This window comes from Saccostrea echinata, unplaced genomic scaffold, assembly GCF_033153115.1.
Source record: "Saccostrea echinata isolate AGI-Se365-2 ecotype Australia unplaced genomic scaffold, CSIRO_AGI_Sech_v1 ptg000054l, whole genome shotgun sequence".
Classification (NCBI taxonomy): domain Eukaryota; kingdom Metazoa; phylum Mollusca; class Bivalvia; order Ostreida; family Ostreidae; genus Saccostrea; species Saccostrea echinata.
The window spans coordinates 28,609,573-28,637,390 of record NW_026889803.1 but is presented as its reverse complement, the minus strand read 5'-3'; the positions used below and the strand labels follow the sequence as shown (position 1 = coordinate 28,637,390).

At 31.7% G+C, this 27,818-nt stretch overlaps 1 protein-coding gene across 1 annotated transcript; it reads right to left on the bottom strand.

Moving 5' to 3' along the window:
• Positions 1–490: 490 nt before the first annotated feature.
• Positions 491–26,553, bottom strand: LOC133172409 (uncharacterized). Its single transcript, XM_061307288.1, has 14 exons — positions 26,365–26,553; positions 19,224–19,344; positions 17,979–18,079; positions 15,911–16,052; positions 14,660–14,754; positions 14,021–14,126; positions 12,950–13,034; positions 12,322–12,520; positions 2,396–2,614; positions 1,821–1,895; positions 1,612–1,722; positions 1,220–1,453; positions 934–1,017; positions 491–739 (listed from the first exon to the last, which is right to left on the bottom strand). Exons 1-14 carry the CDS (start codon positions 26,506–26,508, stop codon positions 662–664), a joined length of 1,794 nt encoding a protein of 597 aa, XP_061163272.1. The 5' UTR covers positions 26,509–26,553; the 3' UTR covers positions 491–661.
• Positions 26,554–27,818: the final 1,265 nt, after the last annotated feature.

The window sequence follows — 27,818 nt, the reverse complement described above, 5'->3', positions numbered from 1 at the left end:
GATTACAGATTTGTATTTGTAGGTTTTTTTTTTAGATAGATCACACGGACATTCCGTCCTATGGCTGATATTGGTGTCTCGGGCTGATACATGCCGAGATATATAGAAAATGGCATATATTATTCCCATGTTAATGTACATGTATATGAGGGTACATGAGATTTGCACTGGTTAAGTGTACAGTACACCATGTACATTGTCATATCCAAAGACCATGCCTTACTCTTCTATAACAGATTAATTGTGATATGTCAAGAACATTAAATTGTTTTACATGTACATGTACTAGACTGTTCTTCCAAAATAAATGAATTTGGATTTAAATGAATGTCTTTTGCAGTTGCAGGACGGAAAAACTTAATTTTTTTGTCATATTTACAATACTATAACCAATGCCAAAATATAGCCTTTGTCACATTCTCTGAGATTCTTTAACAATATTTTATATTTTCAGTATTTATTGTTAACAGGAAAAAGCTAGTTTAGCATAACAAGTAGTATAACAAATATTTTTTCTAAAAAAAAAAATATGTTTGAAGTATTAATAGTTCGTCATTATGTGACGTCATTCCAGATTGATTAATGAGAACTCTCAATTCAAGCTTTTGCATTGGTCGGTACACATCGCATGCTTAACTGGTCCTCTAACTTATCTGGTCCTCTAAGCTTTAGCTGCATCTGATATATCCGAATCTTTATTCTTTTTCATTAAACAACAAGCTGATATGATGCCAATTAACTAAAAAGAAAATAAATAATGATTATATTTTGCTGATTTTTAATATCCATAAAAACATTTGCTAAAGTATAGCTAAGGAAATCGTTTAATAATTTAATTATAAATTGTTTCTAGTCGTTTAGAAATAAAAGTATTTCATGCTACTCTACATTTTTAGTGGTAAAAAATGTATATTTTATAATATATACATGTACCTCTAATGCGCCGACGCCTGCTGCTATTCCTATAAGAATGTACAGATAAGCCTCAAACTTTGACTGTAATTGATCGTAGCATCCCTGAAGCAAAATCATTCGAAAATTGTTTCTTAATTTTTTTTTTCTCTGAAGTTAATAAATTTATCAACTACCAGGTCATCAATTGAAAAAATTAAACATAATGAAGCACAAAACGAAAGTTCGTTGTATTTCTCACATGTGTGGTTACTAAAAACTTACATGTATGATTATAATTAAACTTCATATGTAGTGCAAATTTTACCTGGTTGTAATATGAGTTGGCCGCATTGATTGGACACTGGTTATTTGTCATGGAATTGTAAAATGTGACGGGATCGGACGGGAATGCGTCCTTGTTGGTGAACTCACAGCAAGTCGGCGGTATTACTGCCGTGGCTGTGGTATAGCTTCCTCCGGACTGATAGACATAAGTCGTATTCCAGTTCGTTGCAGTGGAATTAAATTCCAAGCCGGACTCAATTCCACAACATTCCAGCTACATGTAGATCGCACCGATATAATACAAATACACAGAATTACTAAAATACATGTATGTAGTGTTAAAGGAAATGTTAAATCTATAACCGTAGTTTAATTCATAAAAAATTGTCTATATTTATATTTTATTCGTTCTCCTGAATATGCTACACTTACAATGATGAATGCTAGATCTAAAGCCAAGCTGATGGCATCAGAGGTGTCATATGGTCCTTTGTATCTCGTTTCCAACAAGGTATTAAGGTTGCTTTTGGCGTATTTGTCAAACTGCATATAATATAAAAAAGAAAAATTCCATTAAAAATGTATTTAAAAAGAGATTTTTAATAAAATATTCTTATTTTCTACTTTGAAACTGTACTTACATCACTTTTGTAAACGACTGCCAAGATACATGCCGATGCCTCCACAGCGAAAATCAATCCCACGATAATTGAATACTGAAAGTGTTATTATTATACAAAAATATATATCTAGTGATTAAACACAATGAATTAAAAAAAAAAAATTAAAAAAACAACAACAACAACAAAATTCTTTTTTTTTCTCAAGAATTTCCTAACTTAAGTATTAATAGTTAAAGTTCCAAAGTAAATATATTTCCTTACAAAAATGTTACATGTACATGACCTTTGTTGAGAATTAGTCAATTTAATATTATGATATTACGCTGATAGCTAACAGGAAACAAAATGAAAATGGTTATTTTTTTGTAACATATAAGGAATTCTTTGCATAGTACTACTAGCATACATTTTTGTCACCACAATTGTTTCTATAAACATTAAGTATACCACGTTTTCTAGATGCGTCATGGTAGTCGACCCAAAATGTTACAGACACAAAAGAAATGATTCTTAAATTTTGAAAACATGTGAAGAAAAGAGTTAGGAAGAACACAACACGTGTCTATAATGTACTTTATGTTCTTGAAACATACCACAAGAAGCATGCATTTGTTTTTCATGATGGCACCACAGCATCCTAAGAAAGCCACGAAAAAGATGAACCCCCCTCCGGCAATGAGGGCATAAGCAGCTGATTCTAGAAGGGAGGGTACATCTAGACTGCTTGTATCCACACTGCGGGTCAGGACCAAAATTTCATTCTTATCCACCAGGACAAAAATTCCTAAGCCGAGGCATGCTCCTCCAAAAAGCTTTAATGAAATCATATTTTGTTATAACAAGAGTTTAATGGATTGCATCAAGTTTCAAAATTCTCGAACTTCAATATCAAAGCTTATAATATTTTACCGTTGTTTTATTTTCATTGAAGGGAAAAGTTAAAGGAATATGATACGTAAAATCGTTTTCCTGTGTATGATTTCATTAAATAAAGTGTATTTACCAGAAATATCATGTTGAAAACAACAAGAAAAAACTTCGAACAGCAATCACCACAGCCCATGTTCTTTTTCTATCTGCATAAAGTCAAATACATGTATAAATATTAAAGCGTATATAGATACAAAAGAAAATTCACATGTTAGGAAAATTCTTGACAGAAAGGGTCAGTGATTTAAACTTATCATTCACTTGGTAAACATAAGTCGTTAATAAACTTTAACAACAGTATTATAAACGAATCAGTCTATCCATACATTAGTTTCAAAATAAATATTACCTTGGGTTTCAATATTAAAGACAATTTCAAGTTATTATGAAATCACACTCTAAGTTCAACAAACAAGAAATTATTAAGACTTTTAAGAATAAAAAGGATGTTTTAAACGTCTATGGAAAACCCTTTAATCCATATGTTAATAACTACTCTCGGCCCATAAATTCTTTTTATTTATTTTAAATTGACAGTACATGTACATGTAATATATTTTATGTAAATTCTATCTGATTTAATAATAATTGTTCAATCAGTTTTACGAAAATTTCATCCCTATCTCCCGTCTTCTTCAATTATTAATATTCAACCATAACTGATTATGATTCATCAAAATCATAAAAGATACTAATTATGCGGTCGTAATTAACCTACCTTAATTTCCTCGAGCCACCTCTATACTGTCCCACAGTTAAACCGTAAAGTTTTCAGTGTATAATTTTTGGTATGTGTCGTAAAGGATTAAGGAAGACAATACTGTAGGTACGTAGGAAGCGCCTTTAAAGGGCTAATAGATATAATGGTACTTAACTGGGTGTATCAATATTTTTAGAAAGATTTACAATGTTGAATTTTTTTTCTAGTAATACCTGATAGGTAACAGTGAGCCAGTTTTATTGTCAGGTCATTTAAAATTTTTTTTCGATTGTGACTGAGAGCTTAAAGCGAAGAGTGTAACACAATGCAAAGTCATGTATTTAATCTACATGTAGTTCATAAATTCATTTTTTTTCTAATGCTCCTTTAATGAGTGTTTATAATGTTAATTTATATATACGAGGATTGATCCAAAAATAATGTGACAACTGGTATAATTCTCAAAAAATCGAAAAATATCAACAAAAATTCATATACATGTACTTATACCTTTATCTTTTTATTTTTGCCTTTAAATTTCATTCAGATATATGCGATACTTTTTAAAACATTAAAATAAACACATCTTTATAGGTTTTGTCTATCGCCACAGTCAAGAATGATACCGAACGTTGTTATGACGTTACTTTTCGGCACTCATTTTCGTCATCCATAAATCTTTTAATTCTCTAACATATACATTTAATTATTTTATGTACACTCCCAACTTGTGCTAAATCGTCTAGTTTTGAGCTACATGTATTTCAAAAAAAAAAAAAAAAAAAAAAAATTTAACTTTGCACAGTGCATGCATTCTGTTGTGAATACACATAGAACTAGCGAAGCGGCGGGTTTAAGAAAGTGAAAGGTTATCTTCCATGCATGTTCTTCTTCCAAGCATCTGTCCATCCTTTGACTTCTTTTTACACTGGTATTTTTGCAACTTTTGTATCTATATAATATTAATTATTTCACTTAATTTGGACGTCAAGTCTGGCGTTATGTAAGGTATCAACCTTGTCAACATTTCCATTGACGAAGAAGAATTCAAAGTGATTGGACGATCAGTCAACCTTTATTGTCACTTGAGGCTGACGTTACATATGATCTACGCAAAAGTAATAGATACAGAAATAATATTTGGATAAAGTTGAAATCGTTTTAAAACTACAACTTTAAACATGTGAGAGGTTATGAAGATTTCGCGGATAAAAAGAAAACCAGAGCCGAAATGTAACGTCATAAGGACAACGGTAACATTTTTGCCATGCGGCATATACAAACTTTATTTTTATATGCATATAACTGAATGAAAAAAGGCAATAGTCAAAATAGAAAGGGTATTAATATGTAAAATTTTATTGATAACATTTGATTATTAAAGATTGTAAAACAATTAAATCTGTGACTTTACTTTTGCATCAACCCACGTGTATGCGACATGCATACATTGTGTTTTTAAATACTCGGGACGTTTTTTTTCCGCATGGTATTATACATGTAATTAAGTACAGACGATACAAACAAAAAAATAGATGTGTAGACTGGTATATATTTTTTGGACCTATTTTGGTTGGAAATGTTTCAAATAATAAATTTCTAGATTATTAAGAAGTTGTAAACTTTCTATGATGTTCAAAATTTTACCTTTCTGCAACAGTCCGTATAAATCTATACAATTTTTTGTCACTTGAATCCTATTGTGAAACTTTGATTGAAAACAAACTAAAGTCTATGCGGTTAAACTTATTCATCTTATTTATATAAATATGACTAAAATTGTTATTTTTTTTCAATAATTTTCATAAAAGTTTGTTTGTATCACCTGTCCTTAATTTACGCTATATACACTCTGTCTGTCACTTTTCGTGGAAATTTGTAACAGGGCACATGTACTTAAAGTGCGATCAAGGCGAAAAATTGCAATCCAGGAAATCCGCTTATCAATTTAGTGATTTTTAAAATGCTCCATGTTGCATATAAATTGAAGTTGAAACAAAAAATTGGATTAAAATTAGATACTTCTTCTCTATTCTCCCAAAAGAACACGCAAATATATTTGCCGACTAGCCCAGGAAGCATATCAAGGAGCTGGAAGTTTATTACAGTACATTCGACAACTATAACACATATTAAATAACAATACAAATGTATATATGAATAACACATAACATGGTGTATAACTGATGTGAAACTTGATTGACCAGGATAAGAACCAGAGATAAAAAAAAAAAAAAAACTTAAGGTTTTTGGAGAAAAAAACCCCTCTGGAAACCTTTGCCCTATAATATACAATAGACTCTAAAAAAAATCTTAAACAAGTACCTAGTATATAATTAAAATTATATTTTAATAATCAAGTTTGATGTGTCATCTTTGGAAGACGGGCTATAGAACTAATTTCTCGTGCTATTCGAACACTTCTCATAGACTCAAAGCACGTGACTCCAATTTCATTGGATAACTTATTTCCGAATCTATGTGACAATTATTTTCTGCTAATCTCCGTACCGCGCAAAATACATGTATTAATTATAATCTTTAAACTGAGATGGAGATATTACCCCGACCGGCATCCTCGAACTTTTTTTTAATCTTTTGACCAATCTACGGTTATGAGCTATGCAGCGGGCAGGTGCCCCTCTTATTTTAAGTTTCAAGAAAGAACCCACAACTCTCTCTTAGAATATTTATAAAACTGTCTTGAAACCCTTTATTAAAAACATATTTTTTAAAGAATCTTCTTATTGCACTTAAGGACGTAATTTGAACTTTATTGTCTTTTTCCCTGGAGTTGAAGAGTTCCAAATACTTAAAGGAACTGTGTGCTACATTTTACTTTGTTCAACCCTCAAGTGAACACCATTATATGATACCATTTGAAATAACCGCCAGAAACACATGCCTTGACCAATTTCTTTGATTTTTGTCTCAGTTATTAGTTGAATTAATACAATTTATAGCAGCAACAAATTGCGGGAAAATGTCTCGCTTAATTGGAATTGTGATGTCACAAATTTACATCATAATATTGCTAAAAAACTGCCGTTGAATAAAAATGGATTTACCAAAAGAGCGAGCTACCCTCATTTTAAAACTATATTACCAAACCCAGTCTCCAGTTACTGTTATAAGAATATTAAGAAGAGATTTTCCAAAAGAAAAACGAGTTACTAAGCAGCAAATATTAAGAATAGTAAGAAAGCTTGAGCAAACAGGATCTATTCAAGACAAGAGACGGAGCAATGGAGGCAGACCAAAGTCAGTGAGGATTTCAGAGATAATTCAACAGGTGCAACAAGTCATAGAGGAAACGCCACAAAAATCTGTGAGGAAAGTTTTAAGTGATGTGAGTAACGCTATGTCATCTAGCCGATCCAGTGTTCACAGAATTTTAAGATTTGACCTACACTTAAGCCTTATAGAATATCTGTAATGCAGCACCTTAAGCAAAGTGACATTGACAGCCGTCTTACTTTTGCGAAATGGATGAAGGAGCATGACGATATAGTCAATGACATTTTGTTTTCCGATGAAGCTCATTTCTACTTAAACGGGATAGTAAACAAGAGAAGTTCTCGATACTGGGGTAGCAAAAAACCAAATCTTTATCCGGAGAAACCTGTTCATGGAGAAAAATAACTGTTTGGGCTGCCATGAGCTCTAAAGGGATAATTGGGCCTATTTCTTTTGAAGATGAAGAAGGAGAATCTCAGACTGTTAACAGTACTCGTTATCTGGAACTTTTGAAGAAGTTTCTACCATGTTTAATTCGAAGGGGTTTTAATCCTAAAGAAGACATGGTTCCAACAGGACGGAGCTTCGCCTCACACAACTCGAAATGTTACGGACTGGCTACACGAAGAATTGAATGGAAAGTTCATCTCTTTCAAAACTGCACACATTTGACCTCTTCATTCCCCAGATCTAAGTCCTCTAGATTTCTTTTTATGGGGATACCTAAAAGACAATGTGTACAAACCAGAGCTTGAATCCTTAGCAGACTTAGAATGTGCATTTTCGGAGGGAAACCCGGAAGATAACCAACGAGACATGTGCTGCTGTCGTACGGAATCTTATGCAACGTCTCAAATCGACACTACCCAGAAAGGACGTCACGTGGAGCACAAAAAACTGTATCATAGTTCAAACTGTCCTAATTTCGTTTTCTTTTTAATGCCTATCGAATTATGTAAATGACAAGAGGTCCAAGGGCCTTGAATCGCTCTACATAAACTGTACAACCTATCACATCTATTTGAAGCCTCTAAGTATCCTGTATATTTAGATAAAGCCTTGAAATTCCAAAGGTAGGTCATCATGACCTATATTTTAGATGAAACACTCTGAGAACTCAAGAAGATTCTAAGCCAATTAGTACCTGAGAGTTGGTCACGGTGACCTACTTATCACATGTCATTCTCTGAGGACCCAAGATGCAACTAAGTTTGATGATTCTAAGCCAATTAATACCTAAAATATTTTTAAAATTATAACCATAAAATTTCAAAGGTAGGTCACAGTGACCTACTTTTCAGATGACATACTTTGAGGACCCAAGATGCATCAACTGACAAATTAAAGTTTGATGATTCTAAGCCAATAAGTACCTGATATATTTAAATAAAGCCATAAAATTTCAAAAATAGGTCACAGTGACCTCCTTTTCAGTCGACTAACTCTGTCACCCATCTTCTTTAAAAAAGAAAGTTAGGAAAGTTATCGTGGAAATAGATAGTTTGATCTGTTACGAAATCTTCGCATTCATTTGATGTACCGGCTTCCTATGAAATAGGAAAGGGAATAATTTTCCCGATGCTGCGGACTCAAGATGCATCAACTGACAAACTTTGATGATTCTAAGCCAATTAGTACCTGAAATATCTAATTGAAGCCATAAATTTTCAAAAGTAGGACATGGTGATCTACTTTTCAGTCGACCTACTCCGAAGACCCAAGATGCATCAACTGCCAAAGTTTGATGATTCTTATGCAGTAAGTACCCGAAATATTTAATTATAGTCATATAAATTGAAAAGTAGGTCATGGTGACCTACTTTTCAGTCGACCTACTCCGAGGACCCAAGATATATCAACTGACAAATTTTGATGATCTTAAGCCAAATAGTACCCTAAGATATTAAATACAGCCATAAAATTTCAAAAGTAGGTCATGGTGACCTACTTATTAGTTGTCGTACTCCGAGGACCCAAAATGAATCAACTGACAAAGTTTGATGATTCTAAACCAATTAGTTCCTGAATATTTAATTAAAGCCATAAATTTTCAAAAGTAGGTCAAGGTGACCTACTTTTCAGTCGACTTACTCCAAAGACCCAAGATGCATCAACTGACAAAGTTTGATGATTATAAGCCAATAAGTACCCGAAATATTTAATTATAGTCATATAAATTGAAAAGTAGGTCAAGGTGACCTACTTTTCAGTCGACCTACTTCGAGGACGCAAGATATATCAACTGACAAATTCTGATGATTCTAAGCCAAATAGTACCCGAAAATATTAAATACAGCCATAAAATTTTAAAATTAGGTCACAGTGACCTACTTCTCAGTTGTTGTACTCCGAGGACCCAAGATGCATCAACTGACAAAGTTTAATGATTCTAAGCCAATTAGTAATATTTAATTAAAGTCATAAATTTTCAAAAGTAGGTCACGGTGACCTACTTTTCAGTTGACCTACTCCGAAGACCCAAGATGCACCAACTGACAAAGTTTGATGATTCTAAGCCAATTAGTAATATTTAATTAAAGCCATAAATTTTTAAATGCACAATGTAGGTCACGGTGACCTACTTTTCAATTTACGTTTTTTGAGGACCCAAAATACATCAACTTACAAAGTTTTATGATCATAGGCCTTAAAATGTCCAAATTATGGCTCTAAAACGCTTTTAAGTCGAATGCCTGCAAAGTTCAAAAGGTAGGCCACTGTACTAGTATGTTTTATGACCCCAAGATGCATAATCTTACAAGATTTAATGATTCTAAACCTCTCAGTATTCAAATAAATGACCTTAATTGTTTTGAAAAAGATGAGTCATAAAATTAAAAAAGTAGGTCAAGGTGACCTACTTTTTAGTTGTTGTACTCCGAGGAACCAAGATACATCAACTGACAAAAGTTGAGGACCATAGTCCTTAAATTGTTCAAAATATGCCTCTAAATATCATTTTGAAAAAGAATGGCCGCAAAATAAAAAAAAGTAGGTCACCGTGACCTACTTTTGAGTCAACATGATATGAGGTCCTTAGATACATCAACTGACAAGACTTGATGATCCTAGTCCTAATAGTAAGCAAAACGTCAACATTTTAATAAAAAGTAATTTTTGGTCAACTTTGAAGTAACCTTGACACCACGCCCTTTGTCCCAGGGTAAATGCCCGTGCAAATTTTAATCTACAACATATCCTCATCCTATTGTGTAAGTTTGGTGATAATCTGCCCAGTCTGAGTGGTTCTTGAGAAGAAGATTTTTTACATGTAGTGACCAGTACTTTTGTTTCTATTTTCCTAATTATCTCCCCTTGTTTAAGGGTCACAACCCTAGTTTTAGTATAAACAGGAGCCCTTGGGCTAAGGATACCCTGACAGATTTGACAAGGGGTTCTTGAGTTATGGCCCATATTTTAAAATGTTTACGCACACCGCACAAATGGCCATAGCATCAGCTCTTTGAGCCTTTGGCTCAGAAGAGCTAAAAATGGACAATATACATCTGGTTTACAATGTATTTGTTTTAATTCAATATTCATTAAACTGTGTTTTATTCAAACAAGAAATGGTATCATATATTCTGTATATCGTTCTGCATTTGAATTTTATATAATGATTTTTATTTTCAGATAAACATTCAGTACCAATATAAAAGCAACATTTTGTAAATAAAAAAATAACCATGAACAATTTCTCCAATAAACAACTTAATTTTTTAAACTCAAATTACATTTTAAAATGATACTTTATAACTTTATTATTTCAAATTAGCATCTCGTTATACCAATCAAATATGTAATTGGTACAATATTAAATCAAATCAGAATTTCGAATCACACTCATTGGAAGTGTATGTTGTGAAACGGAGATTTTTTTAACATCCAAGATGCACTGAAAATTAATTCAAACTTATCATTTACAATGATAGTAAATAATAAACAAAAAGCATTAACAATCGATATACATAACAAAAAGCATCCATCTGTATTCATTTAAATCCTTTATTCAAAATAAAAATATATTACACATAAAAATATTTGAATTGTGACAGCCATGGTTTAAAACTGTATAAATCTCAAATCAAGTTGCACATGGTTTTGCTGTTAAAATACACATTTCTTCAATACATTTATGATTTTAGTTTAGTATAAAATAAAGCTACCTGGAGATAAGCTGACATGTTGTACTCTTGAAAGCTTATATTTCTTTTTATCAACAACTGTTATGTTGCTTACAGTTACAAAGGTACTCTGAGCAATTTCTAAATAAATAAAGATAACTATGGACATTCTAGATAACAGCATGTCTTTGTGGAATGTGGATTTTTAGAAAAATGTAAAAAAAGTAAATATACATATCCAAATATGACAATGTGAGGATAAATTATATTCAATATGATGTGAAAAAAACTTGGTTATAATTTAATGTACTTAAGTACACACTGTTTTGCTTGGCAATGGCATCTTCATATTGCAATATACCCCTGATGATCCGTGAAATAGATTTTTAAAAGCTCTTTCAAACAATTATTATATAATTATTTTTTCTTATAAATCACACGTAATTAATGTCACTTACACACTTAGGGATTTAGAGTTGTACAAAATGATGGTGATTATGAACATACAAGTAAAACATATACAGAAAAATATTTAAATATAAATCATAATTATGAAGAGCCAATCTTAAAAGCTCATATCACAGATCCAACTTCGATCCATGTTTCTACGTCTTTCTGCTCTACAGCATAAGGTCAAACGTCACTTCCTCTCTGCACGGTCGTGCGCATCTGTATGCGCATTCATATGTGTAATTTTCCATTTCTTCATCCAAGGACCTTGAATTGTGGTGTCAAATTCTTCATCAACTATCACCTGTTCAAAAAGAATCAGTTATAGTTAGAAAGTTAACAACACAGTTCAGATTTTTAGAAGTTTTGTCTTTCAATAGTCTGTGAGAATTGTTTGTAGTCTGTTCAAATATAAGGCTTTTGTGTATATTATTATATTATATTATATATATTACATGAATGTTTACCATGGACTTTTGCTACAGTTTCACTAATAAATTATATTGTATGCATTTACTTTTGTAACATGTATCTTTAAGTTAGTTCTCTATTTCCTTCAAGCCCATACCAAACTTAAAAAAGAAGTTTCTTGATTTATTGTAACACTTATCTCAAAATTTAAAAAAAAATCATTATACCAGATCTTTCATTTTACTTCCTAGTCGGTCTGTAGCATATTTGATAATGTTGTTTGAGATTCAAAACTTCAACGTCTTGAAGACTACACTCTCTTTAAAACTCAGCAAAATTAATACTTGTTTGTTTGTTTGTTTGTTTTTAATCTTCGAAAATTTTTCACTCATATTGTGACGCCACCACTTGGTGGTGGAGGGCTGCAAATTTAGACCTGTACTCGGCACTGACGGCCATTGAGCAGTGAGGGATCTTTTTCGTGTCAGCACCTACAGTGACACTGGGCCTCAGTTGATACGGTCTCATCCGAAGGACCGGTCTCCACGTCACAGAGTGGATTCAAACCCGTGACGTAAGGATCAACTCCTTACTCCGCGACTTCATAGCAAACGCTCAACCACTGAGCCACGCGGGCGACAAATCAATTGAGCAAATGTGTACTAACATCAACAAAGCCTTCTACGGATTTCTTTTGTTCAATGGTTCTGTCCACGGACTCGAATTTCTCCCAGTCTCGCTCAACGTTTTTGCCGTCTTTGCGCAGAACAAGTCCGTCCTTTAGGTTAAACAACCCATATGGCTGGTCAGGTCGCTGCCATCGGAGATCAAGTGCCCACCGAATTTGATTAGAAATGTTAGGAAGACTGAAATATGAATACAGAAGCTTAGAAATAAAGAATTCGTCAACTTATACATAAATATCAATATAGTTAATTATATAAATTATTACTGTATGCGTGTACTTTTGATATTTAGTTTGATTTCTTGATCCTGTTAATTGCAGATATCAGTTTTCCTGAGAAACACAAATTTGTAGCATCATGACTTTTTTAAGTCTCTCATTTTCAATGAAAACAGTTTGCAAGTCCCATTCATTGATTTACCTTTGATGTGCGTATATATTATAAAGCATTAATGAAACAATTTCCCTTACTTTGAAATCGTGTTTCGTTTAATTCGTAAGCAATTTTCCTTTTTTGAAATCGTGTTTCGTTTAATTCATGCTTTTCAGTTTCTCAACTACGCGTTTTTTTGCAAACAAAACTGACTTTCAACCTACGTATATTACTTACCTACGATGAGGAGTCAGGTTATTAAACAGAAGCATCCCTCCGTATGGCACCGGACATGTAATGACGTCATTCTCCAAGTCCACTCCTTAATTTAACAAAATATCAGTCAAAATTAATTACTTTTTTTTCCTGGTACAAGAGTTGAGATCGACATTAACACGATTTTCCACCCTTTACAGTCAGAAAAATATTTCTTTATTTGTTTCCTACGACTCAGAATGACATACGTTGTCAACGCTGGACTAATTAAATTCCTAGCAGTACACTATATATTTTCCGTAAATCATTGTGTCCGCGAACTCTTCTAACAACCCTCGTATATTAAAAAATAATTAGGGAGGTACAAATATCGTACACAAAAAGTTTTTTTTCACGTGCAAGACGGCTAGAAGTCTCTTTTTCTTCCCAATTACATTTCATATTATAGAAGATACTGATAGACAAGTATATATATATATATCTATTTTAGGTGCATAAATAATTCTATTGTTACAACGTACTGGTTCTTCAAAATATGGGCCAAGATCTTCAATATAATGAACGCTGATAAACACTGGCATTCACATTTAAATAAATCATAATCTAAACAGATGACATCTGGTGATCTTTCACTACACACAGCATCCAATTCTTTATTTCTCTAAGAAACATTGTGAAATAATAATAATCATCATCGTAATAATAATAATAATAAAAAACACCGTCTAAATTTATTTTACATGTATTTCAAATTCCAAAAGCGTAAACATTTTTTTTTAAAATGTGTGAAAAATCACGAATTAATCCATCCTTTTTTTTATTTAAAAAAATCTATATGTGTGAAGAGAGTGATCGATCATTAAACTAACGTAGGCAACTTTAAGAATTATCAAAAACACAAGAGTTTAAAAAAATCGATTTCTAAATAAGAAAAATTAGCATTGTAAACACTGTAAAACTTTTTTTGGTTAAATATCATTGACTTTGCTTTTTTCCCCATTACTTTTTAAAATGGATCTACTAGAGTCCCAATGTGAAAAGAATTGATAACTTTCGATTAAATTTTTACTGCACGTATCAAATTTCACAAACCTAGCGTTTTCTGCATTTCTTCCTCTTCAAGCATAACATACCAGGTGTTTCCCCAGCAACACTGATGCGTTGCTACTTTCCCAGAGCGGTGACCCCTTTTAGCCACCTTAAGAACAAGGTAAACACCATTAATTTTGCTAATAAATATGACAAATAATATGGCTGAAATATTGCCGACTCGGCGTTAAACAATAATAATCAATCACAATAAAATCCGGAAAGATGTGTCAAATCAATGCTGAGAATTTTATGATCCTGATGATTTTTTTTTTTTTTACATCTCGAGTTATTCTCCCACCACCTCATGTACATCTTTAATTACTTTTTACATTATAGTTCATCTGTTATAAAAGAAATTAGATTTTTTTTTATTTACAAGCATAAAAATCAGATTATAAGGTATGTCAGCAAAAATTAATTTGTGTCTTCTTGTATCTTTATGACCAAAGAGAGAATCTTCAATCAAAGAATGAACTTAATACGAATGTTCAATATGAAATTCATAAAAATGTTTTTAAAACATTTCCTTGTGAATGTTACAGAAAATCAGAAGCTAGCATGTTGTTTTGCAATCATATTATTTAAGAATTTTATGCATATTTCAATAGTTTACTACAATTCAATTACTCCTAAACATACTTGCATTCCTCCATTGAAATCATCGGTATTAAGTAAAGGTATCCAGGCCGTGGGTATCATAACTTTGTATGACTGATTGTCAAAATATCCACTATCTAGAATTCCAAAAAAAAAAATCAGCTTGAAAGTGAGAATGCAATGTAGATTAAAATATATTAACAGAAATATATATATACTTAATGACAATGTAAGCATGATCACAGAGGTTGTACATGTTTACCTACATGTATACTTGTAAATGTGTATCGAGCTTTCAGATACAAAAAATCAACACAACAGTGATAAAGAGCTCTTATAGGTGTGAAGGTTCTTTTTGTGTTTCTGAAAATCTCTACATTTTTTGAATAAACCACCAACCAAGCTAACTTTTTTTAATTATATGATTGAATAATTCCCATCTCTCTGATTGGCTGAGATCCAACATTGTAGAAAAAAAAATACGTTATGTTCACCTGCACGTAACCTTCCAGGTGAACATTATAAGGATTTATTTTTCCTTCATGGGACTTCAAATAGATTGGGAAATTCCAAACTGAAAACAAATAGTTTTGGAAAGTTATTTCACTAGCACCCTACTTCAACACAATTAACATAACATTCAGGCGCAAAGAATGGGTGGGGATGCAGGGGGTATGTCCCCTTCCACACACTTTTTTCTTCGCATAAATTTTTACATTTACTTTAGTATTTCATTGAAAGGGTGCCCCTTCAATTAATCCACCCTAACATCCCCTTACCCCCCCCACCCCCACCCCAATTAATAAAATTTGGAATTTGTAGAAATTTCTTCGAGGGGCAGTGGGCTACTGAAAGATTTTTTTCTGATGTTTTCAATTTTTTTTTCTTATAATGTCTCCCATTAGAAAATTTATCCTACTTGTACTGTTTGATATTTATTTTTTCTACACCGCACTTTAACCAGATTAAATAATTCCAATAAATTAGAACTGGTTATATTTATTTTATACCCGCTTCTCTCATGGCGTTTGGTTACAGCTTCAGCAAATGTCTAGACAAGACAGTATGGATTGTTTTACGAGTTTGTATCATTTTATTTTGAATTATACAATAAAACAATTACTGTACAGCTGTTTTTTTCAGTCAATACGATGATTTTTCCACCGTCGAAGTATATACATGTAGTATTCACCTCACACGTTGAATATTGTACTCCTCAGGTATCTAAATCATCGTATTGACCTCAAAACAGCAATAATCATATAATATCCTCTATATCTACAGATGGCTGACCTTGATGCCAGGGTACGATAGTTGCATTATTTTTCGGTGTCTTCGTCCTCAGATTCCACACCGGTGACGTTGCAATATCTGGTCCAATCAGTTGCTCGATGACATTTAATAATCTATCATTTGACCAGAGGTCTCTGAAAGCCTGGAATTAAAATCAATTATTTGGACAGTTTGTGATACAAATTAAGGTCTAGTTTATCAGAAACTAACCTTATTAGAGAGACGGCAGGACTTGCAAATAGACAAGATGCAGACATTGATTGTTGTTGTAAAAGGTTCTAAGCAATGGATATCTTTTACCAATAGTAACCTAAGTATGTAATCATGAAATTGTAGATGCAGAAAGAAATTGTGGTATTTCTGGTATGGAAAAACCAGCTACATAATTAATGCATTTTTACTACATATTCAACAGAGCCCTGTTCTAACACCAGAACCCCTGACCCTGGGGGCATGAATTTTACAATTTTTGGAAAAGCCCCCCTTGCTCATTATAACCATGAAAGTACATGAAGTTGTCTGCATAATGCTCAGGAGCAGAAAAAGATTTTCAGAGTATTAATGCATTTTCACTACATGTTCATCAATCATTAATAGAACCTCTACCTAACACCAAGATTCCTCACCAAGATATACAAATTTGGAAGAGGCATCCTTGCTCATCATAACCTTGCACTTAGTTTGTCTGCATAATTCCGATGAGCAAAGAAGATTTTCATATCTTTAAATGCATTTTCTCTATATAATCAATAGAGCCCCACCCTAACTCAAGAACATCTAACCCAGGTGCCATGGATTTCACAATTTTGTTTGAGGGCTTGAAATGCTTATTATAATCATTCCAGCAGTTTGACTTCTTGATGCCCAGGAGTAAATAAGATTTTAAAAGATTGAGCTAGTTTTTTATGGCTTTGGTCCCATCCCTCAGGCCCTTGGAAGGCAGAGACCATGAAATTTATCATTTTTATTACCCTTTGCCCATAGATGCTACATGTACATACCAAAACTGGTTGAGATTTGTTCAGCGGTTCCAGAGAAGAAACTGAAAATGTTCAAATGTGAACGCTTGACTGACGACGTACGATGGTCGACACGTTATAGGACAAAAATAAATAGCAATTCAAACGTTACCTGAATGACTCAGGTGACCTAAAATATGTGATATTCTCAAGAATAACAGGACCACAAAGTCTCAAATTCATAAGTAAGCATCTTCATATTCTGTTTTATAAATTTTAGTGTTCAATCTATGACCCAAGAGTAGGGACAGGTTTATACAGTGGGTCTAAATTCAAATTTAGAAAATATATGTTTGGGTAAAATCTGAGAAAATCCTCTAAAGAAATACGGGACTACAAATGGTTTTGTATGCAATTAATTTATGCAACTCACTCATGCTGACTTACTTAACAAGAAACTTCTTTTATGTCTGTATACAGCTTACTGTACTTAATCCACTCGTATGTCGACATGTAACTCATTTATGTAAACATGCAATTCTTTTATGTTGCCATGCAAGTCAGCTTGCAAGAATGTCTATAGCTGAACTTATAAATAAGCTGCATGTTATCCAAAGCAAGTTAAATTATTTGAATAGTTTCATGTAATTTGCATAAATTAGGTACATGTACATGCAAGCATAAATAAGTTGCATATTGGCATAAATTAGCTGTATCGTGTTTTAGATGTCCCAATGGGATTTATTTGATATTTCATAAAAATTTCACTACTTTTCATCCCATCACGCGACTTAGTAACAACCACGTGATCTATTAAGTCCATCAGCTTTTGTTACAAGTGTATTGGATTTTGTTACTCGATCTGTAGTTACTGGTGTCAAAACAATTAAGACTTCTGCGTCATGGAAAAGCTTTCGTTTCAAAATTTTCGTCAGTATTTACTAATAAAAGTACATATATTATAGTACACATGACAAATCTTCTGGTACAACTTTTGTTATTGTCGACGACAAACATTTTGTCGTCAATATATTTTGCAACTGATTGTTAAATACATGTATATGCAATCATAATATTACAGATTGATAAGTCGCTTAACGATTCCATACCTGTGGGAGCTTGCCCATCTTGTGTAAAAGAATGTTGGCTCCTGGAAATTCTGCCTCTATTTTCGTAAGTCGTTCAAAAAATCCGCATTCTTTATACAATTCTACAAGGAAATTGAATTAGTCAGTAAAAAAAATAAATAGGTGTCAAATTGTTGATGTAAGGCCTGTGTTACAGACAGACTCACAGCTTGCCTTATTAGTCTTTCTGTACTTTTAAGGTGGGGGCGGGGCTGGGTGGTTACCCAAATTACCTAAAAGATCCCCCTAAAGATATGAAATTTGCTTTTTCTAGCCATAATTTATAATTATTTAGTAAAGAAAAACCATGTTCCAGCTATAATATTTAAGCAAGTTCTTATACTTTTATACAAATCTGCACCTTTCCAGGAGGTTCAATAGTCTAAAAATGGCCATGGCCATCCATCCTTCTTAAATGAACTAGAGGTACTGTGAGCACTAAGCGTACAAAATGATACCCCCGCCTCCCATATAATATGATTATAATGGCAAAGACCATGTTTAGCTACGGGAGATCCGAAGTAAGTCATTTAGTGTCCGATCAAAAAATAAAATAGGGGGTGCACAATGGCAATATGAAATAAAGATTCTGTGAAAGTATCATTAAATTTTATTCCGTGGTATAGGAGGAGTTGCGGATAAGAGATGGATATCCCTCAATATTATAGAAAGAATGGCAGTGTCTATGTTTTGCTATAATTATTGGAAACCCGAAATATTTGTCCAATCAAAAAATAAAATAGGAGGTACACAATGGTACTATGTAATAAAGATTCTGTGAGAGTCTCATTAAATTTCAATCATTGGTATAAGAGAAGTTGCCGATAAGAGATGGGTACCCCAAAGCGTAACGGACGGACGTACAGCATGACGGACGAACGGATACCCCCTTCGCTATATACCCCCACTTTTCAAGCGGGGGTATAAAAATAGATGTGTTTGTAAGTAATGTTTGGTTGATCTTGTTTATTCTCATTTTTTACACATTATTCTTGCTGGAAAAGGAGGGGGTTCTTCTCATTTAAAACAATTATAAAAATTGAACATACCTTGTATACATATTTAAGACAAACATGCATTCTAATACATTGCAAATCCATCTCTTTATATGTTGTTCTTTGATTTGGTAAGCAAAGAAGAATAAAAATCAAAACTATATACAAAACTGTCTGTACGATCCCTAGTGGTGTATTTATTGTATTATCTTATCAATCCTTACAGACTTACTTTTAATCTTGCCAGCATCATAAAGTTTTTTAGCAAGTCCATCTACCAAATCATTAATAGCTTCTCTCACTGGATCCAATTCCTTTTCAGTGTCGAAAAAATCCTCTACCAGAATATAACCCTACAAAGAAAACACATAGCATATACATTTCTTTGAACGAAGCTGCTGCAGACAGTGGCTATGTATCAAAATCTTCATTTGGCCATATTTGGAGTTTTTTTGCATTAGAATTTAAAATTTCATATTTTTAATTATCAAATAATTAAATGTTTTTTTTTTTTTTTAAATACAGTAGAATCTTTAAGTATTCAAAAATATATAAGAAAGTTAAATAACCGATTCATTAAATATTAATTTGATGTACATAAGAAATTTTAATCATGAAATGTTAGTTTGATACACGTACATGTACGAGTGTATATATAAGATAGTAATTTTTGCAAATCATGAAAACTTAATTTGATATGTATGATAAATTGACGATTATAATTTGATAAATATGTGTAAGAAAATACATGTGCATAAAAGCAAGTACTGTGCAAATAAAACAGTCAAAAATCTCCCCTCTTTGTATTAAAAAAAACCTTTATGAGAAATGGCTCAGATAACGGATCGAGGTTCAAGAAATTATTACAGAATAGACATCACTTTTCCATTGATTACCCGCTACTTTACAATATCTGATGTTGCGATTTGGCCTATATTAATTATACAAGAATATATATCTTATGCAGTTTAACATAACTTAGTGGATTGTAAGTACACGGTTTAGGAATGGTTGTACTTCATGTCTGATTTACTTTCAGCCTAACCTATTTTAAGGTTTGAGCTAGTACATTATTTTAGAAGTATATAGCGCAGTTTTACGTTCACTAGAAAATTAAACGTTATGGATTACCGTCAATGTACTGATCATAGCTCAGTACCGTACAAATTACAAAACGCAGGAGGGGGGGTGCTCCCCAGATAATTTTCAAACAAATAACTATCATTCAATAGAAAACGAACTTTATCAACGGTTATGCCCCCTCATTAACAACGTCTGGTGATTTTTTTTTTTTTTTTTTTTTTTTTTTGTCAGCGTGTGTCAAAGAATCCCCCTTACTGAAATGTCTTCCTTGTACTTAGTAGTAGCAAACCTGTAGTATATATACTCGTATTAAGTACATGTATATTTTTTGACAAGGACAGATTCGCATAAGGTATCACTTAAACCCTATCAGAGGGGGCGGGGCATTTTGAAGTCACAAAGGTAAAAATAGTAGTCGCTAAGAAGACCCCATCCTTAGAGTACGAAAACATCACGAAAACTTTACAACGGTACATCTATAATAATGGTCAGAAGATTTAAAATCTCAGGTGAACAAAACAAACTGTGACGCATTTACTTTACAGGACATTCACTTCTCTGTATTATATCACTTAATGTGAAACAAACGTATCTTATTTCAGGGAAATTATACTTTTATTTTTAGGTCAAGAATGAGACATTCCTCATATTGTCTCAAATATTATATAGTAAATAATACTTAATGTGTACCATGAGTAAAAAAAGTCGGGAATTTAACTCTATTCATTTTATGAATAAGGTTATGTTACTGATGTAGCTTACTTGTATTTCCACGTACATTTGTGTGTGTACACGTATGTTCCGTATTATTAAATGTAGTACTTTAAATCCATATCACCGAAAAGTATTATATATACCGTAAATTATATACATATGCATGTACAAGGAAAGAACCACACCCTTATGAGTCCCTGGGAAGCCATATGCATTGGATAGAGAATGGAATATTTAAAATTAGTGGAAACCTTGGTTTGAACATATTTTATTGTAGTTTTTAATTACAAAGGGATTGGGCACAAGTTCTAAAAACTTATTAAGCCCTCTCCCTACATGTAAATGACAAAAATTAAATTAAATTAAATTAGGTCACAGTTAAATATGTACATTCAAAATATTCAATATTAGTGTTACAAAATTTACAAATCAATGCATTTTAAGAAATCATACATATAATTTTGCATATACATGTATATATAAATAAATATATTTATAATAATACTAATACTAACATGTAAATCTGCCAGAATGTTTAATAAAAGTTTGAACAATACAGAAAAGACGTTCATTCTCCACAGCACTCAATGAATCTATCCCCCATAATAAAACATGTGTATCTAAAATGTGAATTTTATCAAATAATAAAAATTTATCAAGAAATTCCTTTCTGGCTTCTTTATATTTTGGACATATAAAAAAATAATGATACGAATCTTCTTTTTTGCCACATGAGCATAAAGGACTTGAGATTAAATTACATCTGTAGAGGTCAATATTTAATGCACAATTATGTCGAAGTCTGGTCTGGAGAACATTCAGTCGCCTGTTACCATATTCAACGTATGACGGTGGGGCAGATTTTTTAATACTTATTTTAGATTTAAAATTTGACAACAGTTGTAAGTTTCTATTTTCAAGTGGTAATGAGTTCCATTCATTAACTACAGTAGGAATAAACGATGACTTATAAGTCTGTAATCTACATTTTGGAATATCATAATTTTCAGAATTTCTAGTAGAATAGCTAGATGTATTGCATCGCATATTGGGAAGTATGTCCATTAGATAATCTGGTACTAAATTATTATGCATTTTAAAAAATGTCTTTAATCTTGCTGTCTGTCTTCTACAACTAAGTGGTTCCCATCCCGTTTCGAAGTAAAGTGAATCTTTAGAGGCTATAGTTGTTAAACCTGTGACAATTCGTGCAGCATAAAGTTGCAATTTTTCTAGTTTATCGTTATCATTGTTTTGACAGCAGCCCCATACCACAGAAGCATATTCAAGTTGTGGTCTTATAAATGACGTATACATAAGGGAGAGAGATTTTCGATTCATTTTAAATTGTAATTTTTTTAATAGAGCCAATTTTCTGTAGGCACTAGCCAGTAAATTTTCAATATGTGATGACCAACTAGCATCATGAGAAAATAATACTCCAAGGTGTTTGTGCTCAGTGACAAAGTCCAATTGACATTGTTGAAAGAGAAGCTTAGGATATTCGATGTTTTTCTTTGTACTGAAAATTATTGCTTTAGTTTTAGAGGGGTTGAATTTCATTAACCATTTTTTTGACCAAAGTTCCAGTGCATTAAGATCTTGATTAAGATTTCTTTCAATAATTTTCATATTTTGAGATGAATGCTGCAAAGAATTGTCATCTGCAAATAGTCTACATAAAGTGATCATATTATCAGCAACATCATTCACATAGATTAAAAACAAAAGTGGCCCTAATACTGAGCCCTGAGGAACACCAGCAAACAAAGGTTTAGGTGATGATAACAAATTACGATACAAAATTCTTTGATACCTACATTCTAAATAGCTTTCTATCCATTTATACAAATTTCCATTTATCCCATATGTTTTAAGTTTGAACAAGATACCTTTATGCCAGACACGATCAAATGCTTTTGATAGGTCACAAAATATCAAACAACAAAATTTACCATCATCAATAGATTTAACAATATTATCATATGTTTCAATTAACTGATATACAGTAGAGTGACCAGGTAAGAAACCAGCCTGATATTTATAAAAAAGATTATTATCATGAATATAATTGTAAATATACTTAAAAACAACTCGTTCCATGATTTTCCCTACACAGCTCAGCAACGAAACTGGTCTATAGTTTGACATTAAAGAAGGATCTTCTTTTTTAAAAAGAGGAAGTACGTTAGCTAGTTTCCATTCTGAGGGGAAAATACATTCATTTAACGATCGATTAAACAACAAACAAAGCGGTTTGGCAATAGAAAACTTTGCAGATTTTAACATCTTGTGACTAATGTTGTCAGGACCAATGGCCTTGTTTGTAGGGAGTATTGATATAATATCAATTATTTCTTGTTTACTAATGCATACATTACTAATTTCATTATAACAAACATAATATGTATCAGGTAATTCTGACCCACTGTCATCAACACATGATACAGAAGTAAAATAGTTATTAAGTACATCTATTTTCTCTTCATTGGAATAGGCAATATTTGTGTCACCAGTATCTGTTGTATATTGTAATGGTGGAATATCAGAGGAAACTTTAGTTTTAAAAACATCCTTCAATAATTTCCAGTAAAGTTTCGAGTTGTTTTGGAAACCTTGTTGCACATATACATGACATAGCCAATCAATTTACTTATATAAATTTCAAACTATTCCGAAATTGAAATTATTGTCTTCTGGGTCATTCAGTAACACTGTGCGTTCTAGCCTAGCTGAGGTGGATTGAAAATGAATTTCAAACTAGAATTTCAATCCAATGTTTTCTCGGACGTCCGTGCCGAATTGTTCCCGCCCGTTCCAATGTCTATCATTAAATGTTTTGATTGTAACGGATGGAAATGACGTAAGCTGCAAATTTCCAATTTTGTCAGTTAATGTTCCGCGGTCTTATCTTATTAAGGGGGTCGATTCATTGGGTGCTACAGAGAATGGACTTCTCTTTTCTTTTGTTCAAAAATTTATTATACATTCTGGTAGATTTCCTTGTTAGCATTAATTAATATATCAGTACATGTATATGTTCAAAGTTAAATGTATCTAGTACATGCATATTTATCTGCAAAATGCATCGATTTGTAAATTTTTGCAAATATTGCATACTTTAAAAGCTTAATTTTTAACTGTGACAATTTCAATTTGTAATTTACATTTAGGGAGAGGGCTTAATAAGTTTTCAGAACTTGTGTCCAATCCCTTTGTAATTATAAATGTCAATAAACTATGTTCAAATCAAAACAAAAATATATAATAAATAAGTGAATAAATAATAATGAAAGAATTTTGCGATCTTTATTATTATTTTTATTCATTTATTAAATTAATGTATCTATTTACTAAATTTCGTCGTCTTCTTTTGTCTGGGTTGATCTGACACCCTTACAAAACTACCGTATACGGTTTCATCGAATTTATCTGAATTAAGGATACTCATTTATTTAATAAACTAGCTTGAATTATTTACATCTGCGCAGCAGATGCAAGTTTCTATGATCAAGACTGTAAGTTATGATTTCAAGTCTCTCGACCTATGATAATTATAGACGGAGATATCAAGTGCGCGTCTAAGTACCAGTGTACCAATTCAATAGATTTTAATGGTCATAAGCTGATATTAAAGTTGAAGGACCTTCAGATCAACACACTAACTGTGCATCGACTTCATATAGAAAAATGGGGACACTTGTACAATTTGTTATAAACAAATTGTATCTACATGTCGGATTATGCTTAGTTAGTAAATTATAATTATTTAAAAAGATGAGAAGTGCCTTTTTTGTGTTTTTTTTTATTATCGAACTCCAGATACTCTATTCCAGGGATGGGGTCAATTACTTTAAAAAGTAATTAATTAAATTACAATTACTTTGACTTTTTCTTCAATTAAATTACAATTAAATTACAGGCTTTCTAAGACATGTAATTAATTAAATTACAATTACTTTGCAAAAGTAATTAATTAAATTACAAATTACATTTTTAATTTTTTTGAAAATTTTAATAATCCTTGTCAATGAATATACAAAACATCATTTATTTGTATATAAGCTCAGCCTCTGCACAAACAGTACAAGAAATAATATGCTACATGTATAGGCATTGTGTATCATTCTGGTTTAATTTATAACATTTATTTACAAAACAATAAGAATCTCTTAAAGAACTATCCGAGATCAGTTTGATGCAGTTTCCACCACACAAAACCTACATGTACACAAATTGCATGGCTTATGATATTTGATTAAAAGTGAGAATTTTAACAGAGTGAAATGAGTTGCAACTGTAACCCCTCAAATTAAATATTTCCTTTGAAGGTAACCTGAACATCCTAAATTGCTATTTATGTTGAACAATTTTACTTCATAAATCAGAATTGTACAGATAGAAAATTCATTCATAAAAATCTGTTTTTATGTTAAAATAATTATCAAATTGAAAGTTTTTCTTTTCTAAAGCTAGCGGAGCATTTTAAATTGAAATGATTATCTCCATTGGCTTTGTCTTCAAAATCATGGAATGAATACATGTATCTCTTTAGAGGAGTTGATTTGTTTTGATTGCAATTTAAAGCTGTGATCTGGAGGGCAATTATCTCTTCTCAACAAAAGAGAACTTAATTAATGACACACACCTTCTTTATCTTTATTATTGATCAAACAACAAAGATTGAAATATAATAAATGTGTGTTTCATAGCTGAATAGACCTAAGAAGGGTGGTTCAAAATTCATATTTATAAACATAGATTAAAAAATTCAAAATTTACATACATTGTATATAATGATTAGAAAGAAACTAGTTTATTATTATCAAGCCAATCATTTAATTATTTTTTGTAAACATTAACCTAAGATTTTGTATAATTGAAGGATTTAGGATATGTTTAACAAAAAATTAAAAACCAGTAAAATGGGGAGGTAGTGGTGACGATATATCATGAATGTGTATTATATAAAGTAATTGAAATTACATGGTATTTTTTCAGTGTAATTAATTAAATTACAATTACAAGTAATTGAAAAAATGTTCAATTACAAATTACTTCCAATTACTTCAAAAAATGTAATTAATTACAGTCAATTACAATTACTTTTTTCAATTACCCCATCCCTGCTCTATTCCTTCAGTAGACTATTCTACATTTAAGTATAATTAGATCTATCTACAATGACAAAGTGCTTATCCGGACTATTTCAAGTTCATTTTGATACAAGTATTGGTTAATATTAACATGTAATATTGATTTCTAGAATATTACTTTCGCCAGTATAGATTACAAAAACTTACAGAATAGTTCCAAAAAACGTGCGAGAATCAAATACATATGTACACTACATGTGCTTACTGTGAATCACTGATACTAAAATTATTTCACTACCAGGCTACCATATATGCATGTATGTAATAACCGGACTATATTGTCGTTACTAAATTTTTTTACGCAACCTCCAATATATCTATTAGGCAATTATGAAATATTTTACTGTTATATTTGCTCATCATATCTGTATCCATTTATGGTGTGTGAAGTAAAAAAAAAACGATAATACTGAAACATACCTCCTCAAAAAATTGTTTGATAAGGTGATCGGGAAGTTGCCCAGGTTTTTTGTCTTTCGGTTGAGGTGGCATGGCCTCGATGTTGAAACATTCGGGATGTTTCTCACTTGTCATCCCTGGAAATTCAAATTCTGTAGACTCCATGTCTGATTAATATTTGTGTTTCAATGGAGGTACGAACGCCGACACACACAAACACAGCTGGGGTTACAAAAGGGCAGATAACTCTTATCTTTGTTTATGCAGGTCAAGGTAAGGCAACAAATACAGGTAATAATACAATTTGATTAGTTTCAATACGAAAATCATGGTATCTCCTTTTTTTTTTAAAAAATGCATTTTTATGTATATATGTAAGAACATAGTATATTACTTTCTGTTCAAGAAATACATTTTTTTTTAATTCATAGTAATAGAGAAAAGTTCCGTTGATTTTATTGGTTCTTTTTTTTTAACGAAATAACAAAATTTTATAAAATCAACGTTTCATTTAAAGCACCTGTCTAGCACCTGTTGATCAATGTTTAGAAATTACTGCTATATTTTTGTAGCAATATATGTAATTTATACGCCAATAAAGATACTACTTCTAGATATACATTATAAAAGTACTGAACATTTTTAAACATGATTAAATTATAGTTCTGATCAATAATGAAATTAACATTAAGAAGATAGCAGATCCCTAATAATTATATCATAAGATATAAGCAACTGTACTTTAACATGTTGGATTCACAGATGTTAAAAGTATGAATTTGAAGTGTTTTTATAACGAATGTATATTTAATAAATGATATTTACTGTGAGAACTATTTTTTGGCATCGTCGAATTTTTTTTAATAAACTATCCTGACTGCTAAATTCCGATCGTTCTTCTAAGATCAAATATTATTAACTAATTTTTTTTTTTTTTTTTTTTTTTTTTTTTTAAAAAAGATGTACATACCCAGGCATTTTTTCGTAAAATGAATCGGAAATTAATAGAGGAATATATGAGTATTATTATTATTTTTAAAAATATTCTATATGTTTCATTCTATTTGGAAAAGAAAAGGGGAAAAAATCGTCGATATATAATCAGATTTACAAGTGCAATTAGACTTCTGACTTTCGTTTCAGATTTGGTCTGTGAATTTTCCCACCAATTATTATTTCCCCTCGGCCTGATCTGTAGGAATATTACATGTATTAAATTCTCGCCCAGTAAATTCAATCCCTGTCAGAAATATTTTGCAGGGAATGTTCAAATCCCGAAGGACATTATATTGTTTTTATACAACATGTACAAGGAGTTAAATTGACTTAATTTTTAATTTACCCAACAATATTTTTCCCTATGCGATATTTTTATGAGTTTATTTTTCATGACAGGTGATATTTACCTGTAATAACCAACACTTTTTGAACTATGTGGGCGATAGTCTACCTTAAGATGTTCGTCATTTTTACGT